The following is a 13,439-nucleotide window of genomic DNA, read 5'->3' as shown; positions in this document are numbered from 1 at the left end:
TGTCTGTCTGTCTGTCTATCTATCTATCTATCTATCAACTACACAGAATTGCACAGAAACACAACATACAAAGATCACAACCATTACATGTGAATACATTTATTATTATTATTAATGTATTAGTAATTTATTTACCTATATATTCAGGCAAATCCACAGTGGCTGCCTTATTGGAGCGGTTTTATGAACCCAACAGTGGAGTGGTCATGCTGGATGGGCTGGACATCAGAACACTGGACCCATCCTGGTTAAGAGGTCATGTCATTGGGTTCATTAGTCAGGTACATTTTATTCTCACTATTCACATTTCAGCTTTCTCTTGTGTTATATATGTGTGAAATAGATCTTACAGTTCTGTTTTGTCATTATTCCAGGAACCTGTTCTTTTTGGTACCTCTGTGATGGAGAATATCAGGTTTGGAAAGCCCAGTGCCACAAACGCTGAGGTCATGGCTGCGGCCAAACAAGCCAATGCTCATAATTTCATCACAGGATTCCCAGATGGATACAACACCGTGGTTGGTAAGTGCTGTTAAGTCAAATCAGAAAATAAATGATTAAATAAAATATTTTTTCTTAAATAAAATGAATTTTCTGAAATAAAATAAATTCTAAAATAGAATAAATTCATTTTCATATTTTTCTGTAAAATTGTCTTTCAGGTGAGCGTGGAGTGACTCTGTCTGGGGGCCAAAAGCAGCGAATCGCGATCGCTCGAGCCCTCATCAAAAACCCCAGCGTCTTGATCCTGGATGAGGCCACCAGTGCGTTAGACGCGGAGTCTGAGCGTGTGGTTCAGGAGGCGTTGGACCGAGCCACAACGGGACGCACCGTTCTGATTATCGCTCACCGTCTCAGCACCATACAGGGAGCCGATCTCATCTGTGTCATGAGCAATGGACGTATCATCGAGGTTAGGAAGGACTTTACAAATTGCAGACTGAATGTGTGAACACTTTGATGTTTAATGCTATTATTGATGTTTTCAAAGGCTGGAACACACTTGGGTTTACTGAGCAAAGGAGGGCTGTATGCTGAACTCATAAAGAGACAACGATCCGATGGTCACAAATAAGATCCTGTACTACTGCGCATATTTCACCAAACTCAACGTTATTTTAAAGGATCTTTTCAAAGACAATTTCATTTGGTGCTCTGTCATAGAAATTAGTTTTAGTGAATATTCTCTGTTTTGAGTTGTATGTATCATAAAATAGACAAATGTCAGTGTTGTGTAATGGTAACCAAACTGTTTTTAAATACGGTTTCATTTACAAACTCTAGACTGAAATTATTTTAAATCTTTTTTTCGTTTAGTTTTTAAATGAAAAGGTTTCAATAAAGCAAGCTGTACATTTTATTTTGAAATATTATTATATATCAATACCATTGTGTTGATACTCTGTCTTCCATGAAAAATGAGGTATAATAAAATGAAATATTTTCTTCCTGCATTATTTGTTAATTTTTTCTTTGTGTGTTTGTTTATATTTAATATAAATGTGTAATGAATTATATAATTAAACTAAAGTGTTTTATTTCGATTTTATTGAAACGTTTATTATTATTATTAAGGTAACCAAACTGTTTTAAATACTGTATTTGAATCGTTTTCCTTTTTAAATGAAAAGGTTTAGTTTCAATAAAGCAAAATGTATTTTATTTTATATAATATATATATATATATTATATCAATACCATTGTGTTTTATTTAATTTAAATGTTTTGCATTATGTTAGATTTTATTGAAATGTTTTTTTTTTATTATTATTGCATTTTTATCGACCCAGAAATCCATTTACAACGATGCTTTTATTTTGAAGTGTCTCTCAGTAAATCGCCATCTTGAAGCCGTTATTGCTCTCTTCATGTTGCGTACTACGCCCCTTGTTGATGAAAACGACAGTAATCAGCTGTACAATTAAAACATTTTTTTAACACGTGTGAAAAAAAATAAGGAGCCAGGACGCTTTATTTAAAAGCTACTGTAACTGGCTAAAACCATGCAAAAGTATGAGAAGTTGGAGAAGATAGGAGAGGGTGAGTAAACGGATTGTCTGGCCTGACTGGCTCTGTCTGCTTTGGAGATTTGTAGAGTATTCACAATCATGAATGTTTGCCGTTTATAATAGAGCTTACAGCGGCTGACAGTCAGTGAATTATGCCTTCGTAAGCATATGTTTAAGTCTAAAGTCTAAGATAGAGCTAGCAAGCTCGTAGTGGGATGCTGCACCTGGCTTTAGATCAAGCAGAACAGCTGCTAAATGATGCAATCGCTGTTGTTCAGAGGAATGGAGCTGCTGCATTGATAATCTCTAGTTAAACTGATCGATCATTCTTTGTAGCAGCATTATCAGGCTTTTCTTTGATTCTCATTGAGCTGCAAATCATGTTAAAGCTGTTTTATATGAGACGTGAAGTGTGTCTTCCTCTAGGGGGCGCATGGAGACTCCATTGAGCTGCATTCAAATCTCAGGAGGATTTTTAACTTATTGGCGAGATTTGTACAGTAACTATACGAATTCAAATATTTTAATTTAATTGGTAGTTGAATTATAGATGAAAATTCGTGCACGAATCTTTAATAAATGTAAAATATGCTGATACATTAATCAAAAAAGACTGTGATTGGTCAATCCCGAAGTTCGATGAGAAAAGTAACGTGTAGCACGTGACAATGCTGTTTATGTTATTCACCGGAAGCGGTCTGGACAGTAATATACACCTGTATAAATACTGTATATAGAGAAAGTTCAATATCAAGTGAACAGTAAATCAAACAATTGAGAATCTAAATATAATTATTTTATGCTTTTTTTCTGTTAGGTAGGCCACGCCTATTTGAGGATTTGTTATTCTAATTGATATTTCTACTGTGATTTTTCTCATTCATGATTTGAAGTCAGACTGCCATGTCTTATGTTTTATTCTCAGTTTCTTTAATGCATTTTGTACTCTGTCACCAGGTACCTATGGGACCGTTTTCAAGGCTAAAAACAGAGAGACACATGAGATTGTGGCCCTCAAACGAGTGAGACTGGACGATGACGATGAGGTAGGAGAGCTCAGAGCGAGTGGGGCGAGTCATACTAAAAGAAAAACGTTGCATTAATGTTTAATCCTACTACAGGGGGTTCCGAGTTCAGCATTACGAGAAATTTGCCTCCTGAAAGAACTGAAGCATAAAAACATTGTAAGGTGTGTTTGTTTTTATTTTTTAATTGATTGCAGATTTAGTATTGTTCATAATACAAAAGGAATGTTGCTAATTAAATAGTATTTTTTTAGTTTACTTTATTTTTTCCGAATTATTTTATTCAAAAATTATAATTAACCCTTTAACTGTCACCCGTCCCCTCTGTGGGACGCCTAAGTTTACTTCACTAAATTACAATGAAATCCTAATCTAATCGTGACAAACTTTATATCGTTGGAAAGGTCTAAGACTCCTAAATAGATATTTTACCCAATTTTTTTGTTAAAAATGATGTAGGAAAGTAATAGATTAATTTATGACAAAAATCTACATCATAACAGGAGTTCTGACCTTTGTCACAAAAAGTCTTCTTCGTTGCGTTTTTCTCGGATCACACTTTAGAAATCATCAGAAATGATATATCAATTGAAAACTTAAAATCTCAAAATTCATCCTTTGAAAACCATTTTAAAACCAGACATTGCATTACCATGAAAATGGTACATCAGTATCATGTTACAAAATGTTTTCATTCATGAATTATACAAATTTAAGTTTGGATAGTGCACTTTCACATCTGTTTTCAAAAATGTGAGTGACAGTTAAGGGGTTAAAATGATTGCACTCCGATTATTGCAATTAGTGTATTTTTGGTTCTTTTGAATTTTTTAAAAAACATATAGCGTATTTAATATAAGTATATTAAATCATTTTTTGCATAAGTATTTTGAAATGATTAGTGATATAATGAATGAATTAATACATTTAACCATATAAAATCAGTTTGGTTTGTTGTGAGCAATTGTAAGCATTTTTGAATAAGCATATTAAAATAATTATTAATAGAAATGGTGCAACTTGTTTTATGCTGCATTATAACATACAAAATAATGTTAATTTGTTGTTAGTACTTAAGTACTTTTTTTTTTTTTTTTTTTTTTTGGAATTTTTTTAATTGTATCATTTTTAAAGCTAAAATTATTATTTAAAATAATCGCACTCAGATTCTTGCAATGAGTACTTTTTTCCTTCTCTTGGATGTTTTAAAAATGTATTCCTTATTTAATATATGAACTGTTTAATGCCAGGTTTAGTTGGTCGCAAGTTATTTTGACTATTCTTTAAATACGCATTTAAAAAAACAATTATTGATATAAATAAATTGTGATGAAGTAGAAATGGTGCATTAACAACTACTACTTGTTTTTGTAGGTTGCATGACGTCCTTCACAGTGATAAGAAGCTGACATTAGTGTTCGAGTATTGTGATCAGGTAGGAGTCTGTGTCATTCTTTACCCTGATTCCAGTGATCTTGCAGCTGGAAGTAGTCTAGAGAGATCAATATATGCATGTGATCAGTTTGTGATTTTCATTCAAACAGGATTTGAAGAAATACTTTGACAGCTGTAATGGCGACTTGGATCCAGAGATTGTCAAGGTTTGATTTGTTTTTGAAACCTTTTTATATATGTATGAAACCCTGAGAAGAATATATCAGAAGAGCATTTCTTGCTAACAGTTTGAGGTATCAGATAATGCAGTTTTAATTCTTTCCCTGCAGTCTTTTATGTACCAGTTATTGAAGGGTCTTGCCTTCTGCCACAGCCGAAATGTTCTCCACCGAGACCTTAAACCTCAAAATCTGCTCATCAACAGAGTAAGCAAATGACCGAAAGTGCACCCTTTAACTGTCACCCGTCCCCTCTGTGGGACGCCTAAGTTTACTTCACTAAATTACAATGAAATCCTAATCTAATCGTGACAAACTTTATATCGTTGGAAAGGTCTAAGACTCCTAAATAGATATTTTACCCAATTTTTTTGTTAAAAATGATGTAGGAAAGTAATAGATTAATTTATGACAAAAATCTACATCATAACAGGAGTTCTGACCTTTGTCACAAAAAGTCTTCTTCGTTGCGTTTTTCTCGGATCACACTTTAGAAATCATCAGAAATGATATATCAATTGAAAACTTAAAATCTCAAAATTCATCCTTTGAAAACCATTTTAAAACCAGACATTGCATTACCATGAAAATGGTACATCAGTATCATGTTACAAAATGTTTTCATTCATGAATTATACAAATTTAAGTTTGGATAGTGCACTTTCACATCTGTTTTCAAAAATGTGAGTGACAGTTAAGGGGTTAAAATGATTGCACTCCGATTATTGCAATTAGTGTATTTTTGGTTCTTTTGAATTTTTTAAAAAACATATAGCGTATTTAATATAAGTATATTAAATCATTTTTTGCATAAGTATTTTGAAATGATTAGTGATATAATGAATGAATTAATACATTTAACCATATAAAATCAGTTTGGTTTGTTGTGAGCAATTGTAAGCATTTTTGAATAAGCATATTAAAATAATTATTAATAGAAATGGTGCAACTTGTTTTATGCTGCATTATAACATACAAAATAATGTTAATTTGTTGTTAGTACTTAAGTACTTTTTTTTTTTTTTCTCTTGGAATTTTTTTAATTGTATCATTTTTAAAGCTAAAATTATTATTTAAAATAATCGCACTCAGATTCTTGCAATGAGTACTTTTTTCCTTCTCTTGGATGTTTTAAAAATGTATTCCTTATTTAATATATGAACTGTTTAATGCCAGGTTTAGTTGGTCGCAAGTTATTTTGACTATTCTTTAAATACGCATTTAAAAAAACAATTATTGATATAAATAAATTGTGATGAAGTAGAAATGGTGCATTAACAACTACTACTTGTTTTTGTAGGTTGCATGACGTCCTTCACAGTGATAAGAAGCTGACATTAGTGTTCGAGTATTGTGATCAGGTAGGAGTCTGTGTCATTCTTTACCCTGATTCCAGTGATCTTGCAGCTGGAAGTAGTCTAGAGAGATCAATATATGCATGTGATCAGTTTGTGATTTTCATTCAAACAGGATTTGAAGAAATACTTTGACAGCTGTAATGGCGACTTGGATCCAGAGATTGTCAAGGTTTGATTTGTTTTTGAAACCTTTTTATATATGTATGAAACCCTGAGAAGAATATATCAGAAGAGCATTTCTTGCTAACAGTTTGAGGTATCAGATAATGCAGTTTTAATTCTTTCCCTGCAGTCTTTTATGTACCAGTTATTGAAGGGTCTTGCCTTCTGCCACAGCCGAAATGTTCTCCACCGAGACCTTAAACCTCAAAATCTGCTCATCAACAGAGTAAGCAAATGACCGAAAGTGCCTGATATTGAATAATTTGACTTTCATCTACATGGTTCATAAGTGTCATAAAATAGCCTGTATGGTTTGCATTATATATGACTATAACATTTGAATTATGTTGTTAAAACAGATTTTGTAGAACTTCAACATGCTTGTTTCCTTATTTCTGCTGGTGTCATCAGAACGGTGAACTGAAGTTAGCTGACTTCGGCTTGGCCAGAGCTTTTGGAATACCTGTACGCTGTTATTCTGCTGAGGTAAAGCGACACGGCTTCGGATGCTGCGTGGTCTTTTTTCCGAGTCTCCCTGTTCCTCACTGCATGTTGATTGTCTTCAGGTGGTGACGTTATGGTACAGGCCTCCGGACGTGCTGTTTGGTGCTAAGCTTTACTCTACCTCTATTGACATGTGGTCTGCAGGGTGTATATTTGCAGGTAGGAAGGGCTTCATTTAAAAGCATAATCTTTTCTTGTAGATTATGAAATAAATTTTGTAGTATTTTTACTTTGTTGCTATTTTTCAGAATTGGCAAATGCAGGACGGCCCTTATTTCCTGGTAATGATGTGGACGACCAACTAAAGAGGATCTTTAGATATCCTTTACACTCAGTTGATCTGTTTAAGATTTCTGTTGGGTTTATACATTTGGATTGAACTGTGAATCCTGAAGTTAATTTTTTTTTTTAATTTTGTTGATATAGTGAAGTATGGTAAATATGAATAATGTAGTCATTATTTATTATTTATGTATATGTGTATATGTATGTATGTGTGTGTATATGCTTGTGTGTACAGGTTTATATATCCTGGTGGGGACTTAAACCTGAACACACACAGACTCATGGGGACTCGTGTCACGGTGGGGACCTAAATTGAGGTCCCTATGGGTACAAAAGCTTATAAATCATACAGAATGAGTTTTTTTGAGAAAGTAAAAATGCAGAAAGTTTCCTGTGAGGGGTAGGTTTAGGGGTAGGGTTGGTGTAGGGCAATAGAAAATCCAGTTTGTACAGTATAAAAACAAGGTAACACTTTACTTGAAGGGTTGTGCATAAGACTGACATGACACATGTCATGAATATGAAGGAGGTTGTATGCATGTTTACGACAACCGTCATTAAGTGTAATTCACTCAGTTATGTCATTTTAATGCAAATATGACATTATTTGACCTAACCCTACCCCTACCCTTACCCCTAACCATAGCCCATAACAAAGACATCTCAAACAATGTCATCTTTGCATTAAAAATTACAGAACTGAGCGAATGACACTTAATGACAGTCGTCATAAACATGCATAAAAAACCTTCATATTCATGTCATGTCAGTCTTATGCACACCCCTTCAAGTAAAGTGTAACCAAAAACAATTATGCCTATGGAGAGTCCCCACAAGGATAGCTGACCAGACGTGTGTGTGTGTGTGTGTGTGTTACAGACTATTATAAACTAAAATCATAGTTTTCTAATTAGTTTTTATTTTTATATTTTCACTTCATTTTTTAAGTTTAGTTTAATTTTCAATTTAAATTGAATAATCGTATTGTTCTTTTTTTTCAGTGTTATTATTATATTTGTTCATATTATTGTGTAGGTTTAATTTATTTTTATTTCGGTTTTAGTTTTTATGAATGCCCATTTAGTGATTTTAATGCTTCAACGAAAAAAAAGCAAGAAAGAAAAAGAAACACTGGCGTTGCATGTGTGTATGAGCTGATTAACTTTAACATTTTGGCACGTTGCTGGGAACACCGACAGAAGAACAGTGGCAGACTATGAATAAACTTCCAGATTATAAGGTATAACATTCATTCCTCTTAATGTTGGCTGAAAGATTTTCAATGCAAGAACGGTGCAGATAATAAGATTTTGCACACAAAAATATGAAGATATGGTGAGAATGTATGAGTAAACCAAATATTATTATTATTATAAGCATTGTTCTAAGAAATACTCAACAGTTTGCTACCTTAACCCTTACTTTATGTTGATGCATTTATTCTGCATTCCATTTTAATTATTTAAATATATACATTTGTTTATTTTGACAGCCGTACCCAATGTATCCAGCTACTACATCACTTGTGAACGTCGTCCCGAAACTCAGCAGCTCTGGCAGAGACTTACTCCAGGTACAGTATTTTCATTGTGGTACCAATGAGTTCATGATTTCATGCTTCGTGCTTAAGCTGGATTTTTCTGTGTTTTCCCTTTGCAGAATCTTCTGAAATGCAATCCAGTTCAGCGAATTTCGGCAGAGGAAGCCCTGCAGCACCCTTACTTTGCCGATTTCTGCCCACCCTAAATGTCAGATCCCTGCAGCATCATTTATGAACACAGATGGGCCAGTCTTACCTCGTGAAACACCTTCAACACCTCCAGCGTTCAGTTATCTTTCAGTTCGAGTTCGGATCACGCTTGCTATATATAGAAGGTTAGAGGGACCCTGAAACACTCCTCCCTCTAAATGTTTATTATGTTTGATAATATGGATATGATTATTATAGTGACACTGTCTAATGCAGAAAGTGGTGCTGTTATCCTACATAAACATTTTTATTATATTAGTGTGGTCTTAAAGGAACAGTTCACCCAAAACTTAACACTTGTGGGTGAGTTGACTGGATTTTCATTTTTGAGTGAGCTATTGTTTAAACTTTCAAAATGCTGATCATCATTTGTAGTTACCAAAATGTCAGACATCCTGGCCCTACACGATTCGTTTAGGTGCCAAATGTGCTGCATAGATCTTTAATGGTTTACAAAATGCTGCCGTGAAGACTACTTTTTTTTTTTTTCATTTGTCAAAGATCAAATGAGCAGTGTAATTTAATAAGGTACAGCGCACGTACTTGATTTAGCTTATGTTACAATATGTAGTATTTTTTTAAAAAAGTTACTTTTCCACTTATGTTTTGTGTTGTACGTTTCAGGAAGGATATGGGGAAAAAATGTGGAGTTATTCTGCAACTGTCATTTTGCCATTTTGTATGAATGAGATTTTAGCAGGAATTTTAAACAGGTCTGTTAAGTGTTTTCTTATTAGTTTTGGTTTCGTTTTTTTTTTTTTTCCTCAAATAATTTCGGCAGATCTTGTAGTATTGCAAACTGACTTTTTTAATAGAGTACACTGCTTGGACAGTTTCAAATGAATATGGATTGTGTTCACTTCGCTTTACTGCTGTATATGAAAGGAATCGTTCACCCCAAAATGAAAATTTGCTGATAATTTACTCACCCTTAGGCCATTCAAAACATAGATGAGTTTGTTTCTTCATCGGAACATATTAAGCATTCCATCACTTGCTCACCAATGGATCCTCTGCAGTGAATGGGTGCCGTCAGAATGAGAGTCCAAACAGCTGATAAAAACATCACAATAATCCACAAGTAATCCAAATCATTTGTAATAAACAAATCCTTCAAGGAAAGATGGACTTTTTCACTGGAGGAAGTGTTGTTATGGATTATGTACTAGTATTTCAGTCGGAAACAACAGTTTGAAGTTGAAAAAAAATTTTTGATTCTTACAAACACAGCTTTTCACTTCACAAGACATTAATTGATGGACTGGAGTGGTGTGGATTATTGTGATTTTTTTATCAGCTGTTTGGACTTTCATTCTGACGGCACCCATTCACTGCAGAGCATCCATTGGTGAGCTATGTAATGCTAAATGTCACCAAATCTATTCTGTTGAAGAAACAAACTCATCTACATCTTGGATGGCCTGATGGTAAGTAAATCATCAGATTTAAACAAAATTATTATTTTTTGGGGGTCCTTTAAAAATTTAATTTGTATAGTGGACCACGAGATTTGCCTTCAACAGTCTGAGCAATAGATATGTGTAAAAGAACAATGTTTTCGTAAGACCTCAGTTTTGAAGTATTCATATTTCAGTGCATGCCAGTGTTGTCATTACACTACATGTGATGTTGCACATGTGTACCTTATGGAAGAGTCGGGCCATTGGATAATTTACATCCATTTGAGGTCAGATGGCCCTGAAGTCTGTGAAATATAGGCTAAGACTTAAATTTACCCTCATTTTTGCTTTGCATTTCTCATCAGCTGTAGTAGATATTCATTGTTAGTAAACATAATCAACATCACAACTTTCAGGCCTTATGGATTTGAACAAGTAGGCCTACTATATTGATCTGAAACCCATTTAGATTGCATTGAGATAGTGAGTGGTTGCATTTTTCAGTTTTTTAAACACTGTGAAAATGCTTTTATTTATTCGTATAATATGTGATAATAGGCTTAAGTTTCAAATTAGGTTGACTTGGAGGCTCGGTAAGGGACCATTCCTGAAATATTTGGACAGATCGTTCATGATAAATCTAGCATTCTGTTTAAATACTAAAATGTTTTTTTTTTATAAAAAAATCTATAAGATTTGTTACTAAAATAAAAGTGCATAAAGATTATTAGCAGAAGGTTTGTACGTAATGTGTGAGAACAGCCTGCTTATGTTTCAAGAATGTAGCAGAACTCAAACCCTCCATCAAGTTATCACTGATTATTATTTTTCATGGTGTACTTTGATTATCTGCAAACCATATGTAAAAAAAAAAAAAAAATGTTTTAAGAATTCTGCACCAGTTTATTAAAAATGTTTTCTCTAAATATAAAGTCTCATAAATGTCCAGCATGAGTGAAATCAGGAAAGATGTGCTGTTGCACAGACTTTAAACTTGAATGCTGTTCACCGTTATAAAGGCTGTTTCACAGGCTTCTGTGAAATTCATATTTCAAAATCCATATTTTCTTGTCTGCTTTAATGTTGAGAACTACAGCAGTTTCCAACGGAGCAATGAGGAGCCAATACAACCCATCTATGTAAGAAGAACTTGTGTTTTCGGTCTTCTGTGCGATCAGGGATAAGTCGGCTTCAGAGATTTTGTTGGACCTGGTTTTGGTGCTGGAGATGATCTTGCTAAGTTTTCTTGAATAGAATATGATTGCTTGGATCAAGAGTGCATTTATTTATTTATTTTTTAAATTACTATGACTATAAATTTTGTACCTGTACTTATGAAGATTTTAGGTAATGCTACGTATGAATAATATTGCACAACCTCTTTGCATATTCATTTATTTCAATCAAATGAAAAATATTTTTTATGTAATTGTCCACAGGTAGATTCAGACGGCCAAAAATACTCATTATATGCATAATATCATCTATAATGAAAAAACTGATTCATATGTTGCTTGCGAAACATTTTAATCATCAGAAAAAAAAGAACCTTCAACTAGAAAACTAGCTTCTTTTTAACAACTTCCAAAACATGAAGGTGAAGCCCTGACATTTGTTCTTGTTTGTTTCCTTGTATAACACATGATAAAATAATCCTTTGAAATAGTTTTTCTTTTTTGGGAAAATTATTTATCCCTTTATTGCATATTATTCACCAAATCAAATTCTGTGACAATTACAGATCAATATGAACTGAAGAATGACACACTGAGTTTGCACTATATGCACTAGAAAGTGAGCATGCTGCTAAAAGCAGACTACATTTTAAAAAAAATCAATGGATGCTATTAAGGTTAATTTGACAATCTGACAAATGAATATTCCATCGTAACATAAAAACTACAAAATCGAACCTGAAAGAGTATTTACACAGCTGATGACCTAGTGATGCTCAATTACATTTCCAGCTACAATTTGGTTCAAGTTTAACAACACAGATTGTGTGCCCACTTTAGACAGTCACAAATACAAGCTGTAACCACACAAGCAGTACAAAGATTACTCACATCTTTAAACTGAACCAATCCAAGATGCCCAAGTTCACTGATGCAATTGTGAGCCGATTCGGTTTGAAAAAACAGCTGCACGAGACACATCTCCTCACTACGAAATAAAGAACTCATTCTGGAGTTTGTTCTGGATAGTTTGGAGCAACAGGAACAGCTCACACACTGCTGGTTGAGCAGCAGTGATTGTCTGGTTTTTGTAAATCAGTCTATTAAATGTCTGTCTGTGAGATCAATAGTGTTCTCGTGTGGCCTCGGGATCTATATTGACAGCACTAGAGCAGCTGAGCCATCCAGACCAAATTATGATTAACAACCCTGCAGCACAGCACGCGTTTAGATATGAGGCATCTACTCCAATTACATACATATCATTTATACATAAACGTTATACCACAAGCCAAAGGTTCTCTCACAGTCACATTTCAGGATTTACTGCGTATTACTGCATTGTCTGTATTTTAATCCTGTAATGGTCCCTCGTGTGTGGAACTGTCATTAAACAGCGTAAAACGTCATAATAGGCCACAATTCAAAAATGGATGACATTTAGTGCATCTGGGGGAAATAATCCATTAATCTGCATTTCAGAGATAATAGATGAAAATGGCAAATTTATGAATATAGATTGAAAACATCTGAGGTGACTAAAAGCACTGCTGATGCATGTCTCAGTATCATTATAACTGTCACCAAATCAAAACATTTACAGTGCAATTCAGCATGCATAACTTTATATATATATATAATACAGAAAATAATATAATAATAAAAAATATTATATCAATTATATATTATATCAATAATCATTTGTAAGCATTTAAGTGACAAAATCATGGAAAACCGGTATATTTACTACAGTTATGTAATATATAAATCATTTTGAGGTTCAATATTCAATAAAACTAACTATATTGTGATATTTACAGTTATGTATAGAATTACATAAATTATTAATAAGATTACTTCTGGTCATACCAACCAACCACAATTAATAAATAGAATGTTAGTGTAAATGATAATGTAAATATCATTGTATTGCTTTCTTGGTTTCAATTGTAAGATGAATGGTGTTCCTTTAATTGTGTAACAGGTTTATTATCATTAACTAAAACTAAAAACCTTTAAAACACACACACACACACAAACAAACACACACACACACACACACACAAACAAACACACACATAAACAAACACACACATAAACAAACACACACACACAGACACTTATAAAAAACACACACACACACACACAAACAAACAAA

General features: G+C 33.5%; 3 protein-coding genes across 3 annotated transcripts in view; all 3 read left to right on the top strand.

The window, feature by feature from the left end:
* Positions 1-1,282, top strand: part of abcb8 (ATP-binding cassette, sub-family B (MDR/TAP), member 8) — a 7,043-nt gene extending 5,761 nt beyond the window's left edge. The window contains exons 13-16 of the mRNA XM_016291321.1: positions 148-281; positions 375-522; positions 663-913; positions 992-1,282. Of these exons, the coding sequence (XP_016146807.1) occupies positions 148-281; positions 375-522; positions 663-913; positions 992-1,075 (617 nt within the window). The 3' untranslated portion in view covers positions 1,076-1,282. The remainder of the gene's footprint in view (positions 1-147; positions 282-374; positions 523-662; positions 914-991) is intronic.
* A 567-nt stretch (positions 1,283-1,849) lies between these two features.
* cdk5 (cyclin dependent kinase 5) lies at positions 1,850-9,594 on the top strand. The gene is made up of 12 exons (XM_016291319.1): positions 1,850-2,040; positions 2,967-3,055; positions 3,131-3,198; positions 4,409-4,469; positions 4,579-4,635; positions 4,759-4,854; positions 6,579-6,653; positions 6,734-6,830; positions 6,920-6,989; positions 8,136-8,196; positions 8,449-8,529; positions 8,616-9,594. Exons 1-12 carry the CDS (start codon positions 2,004-2,006, stop codon positions 8,700-8,702), a joined length of 879 nt encoding a protein of 292 aa, XP_016146805.1. The 5' UTR covers positions 1,850-2,003; the 3' UTR covers positions 8,703-9,594.
* Positions 9,595-12,196: 2,602 nt separating this feature from the next.
* The window catches only part of LOC107599723 (tomoregulin-1-like), a 16,680-nt gene continuing 15,437 nt past the window's right edge, over positions 12,197-13,439 (top strand). The window contains exon 1 of the mRNA XM_016291406.1: positions 12,197-12,233. Within this exon, the coding sequence (XP_016146892.1) occupies positions 12,197-12,233 (37 nt within the window). The remainder of the gene's footprint in view (positions 12,234-13,439) is intronic.

The sequence above is a fragment of the Sinocyclocheilus grahami genome, unplaced genomic scaffold (assembly GCF_001515645.1).
Source record: "Sinocyclocheilus grahami isolate Dianchi unplaced genomic scaffold, SAMN03320097.WGS_v1.1 scaffold270.1, whole genome shotgun sequence".
Classification (NCBI taxonomy): domain Eukaryota; kingdom Metazoa; phylum Chordata; class Actinopteri; order Cypriniformes; family Cyprinidae; genus Sinocyclocheilus; species Sinocyclocheilus grahami.
Note: the sequence above shows the minus strand (reverse complement) of the source record. Positions and strands in the feature narration are given on the sequence as shown.

What these genes read in the sequence shown, in the direction of transcription:
- cdk5 (XM_016291319.1), top strand. Translation starts at nt 2,004, where the DNA reads ATGCAAAAGTATGAGAAGTTGGAGAAGATAGGAGAGG. An exon ending in GTTGGAGAAGATAGGAGAGG is followed by an intron (nt 2,041 to 2,966) that starts GTGAGTAAACGG and finishes CTCTGTCACCAG; the next exon opens with GTACCTATGGGACCGTTTTC. An exon ending in GACTGGACGATGACGATGAG is followed by an intron (nt 3,056 to 3,130) that starts GTAGGAGAGCTC and finishes ATCCTACTACAG; the next exon opens with GGGGTTCCGAGTTCAGCATT.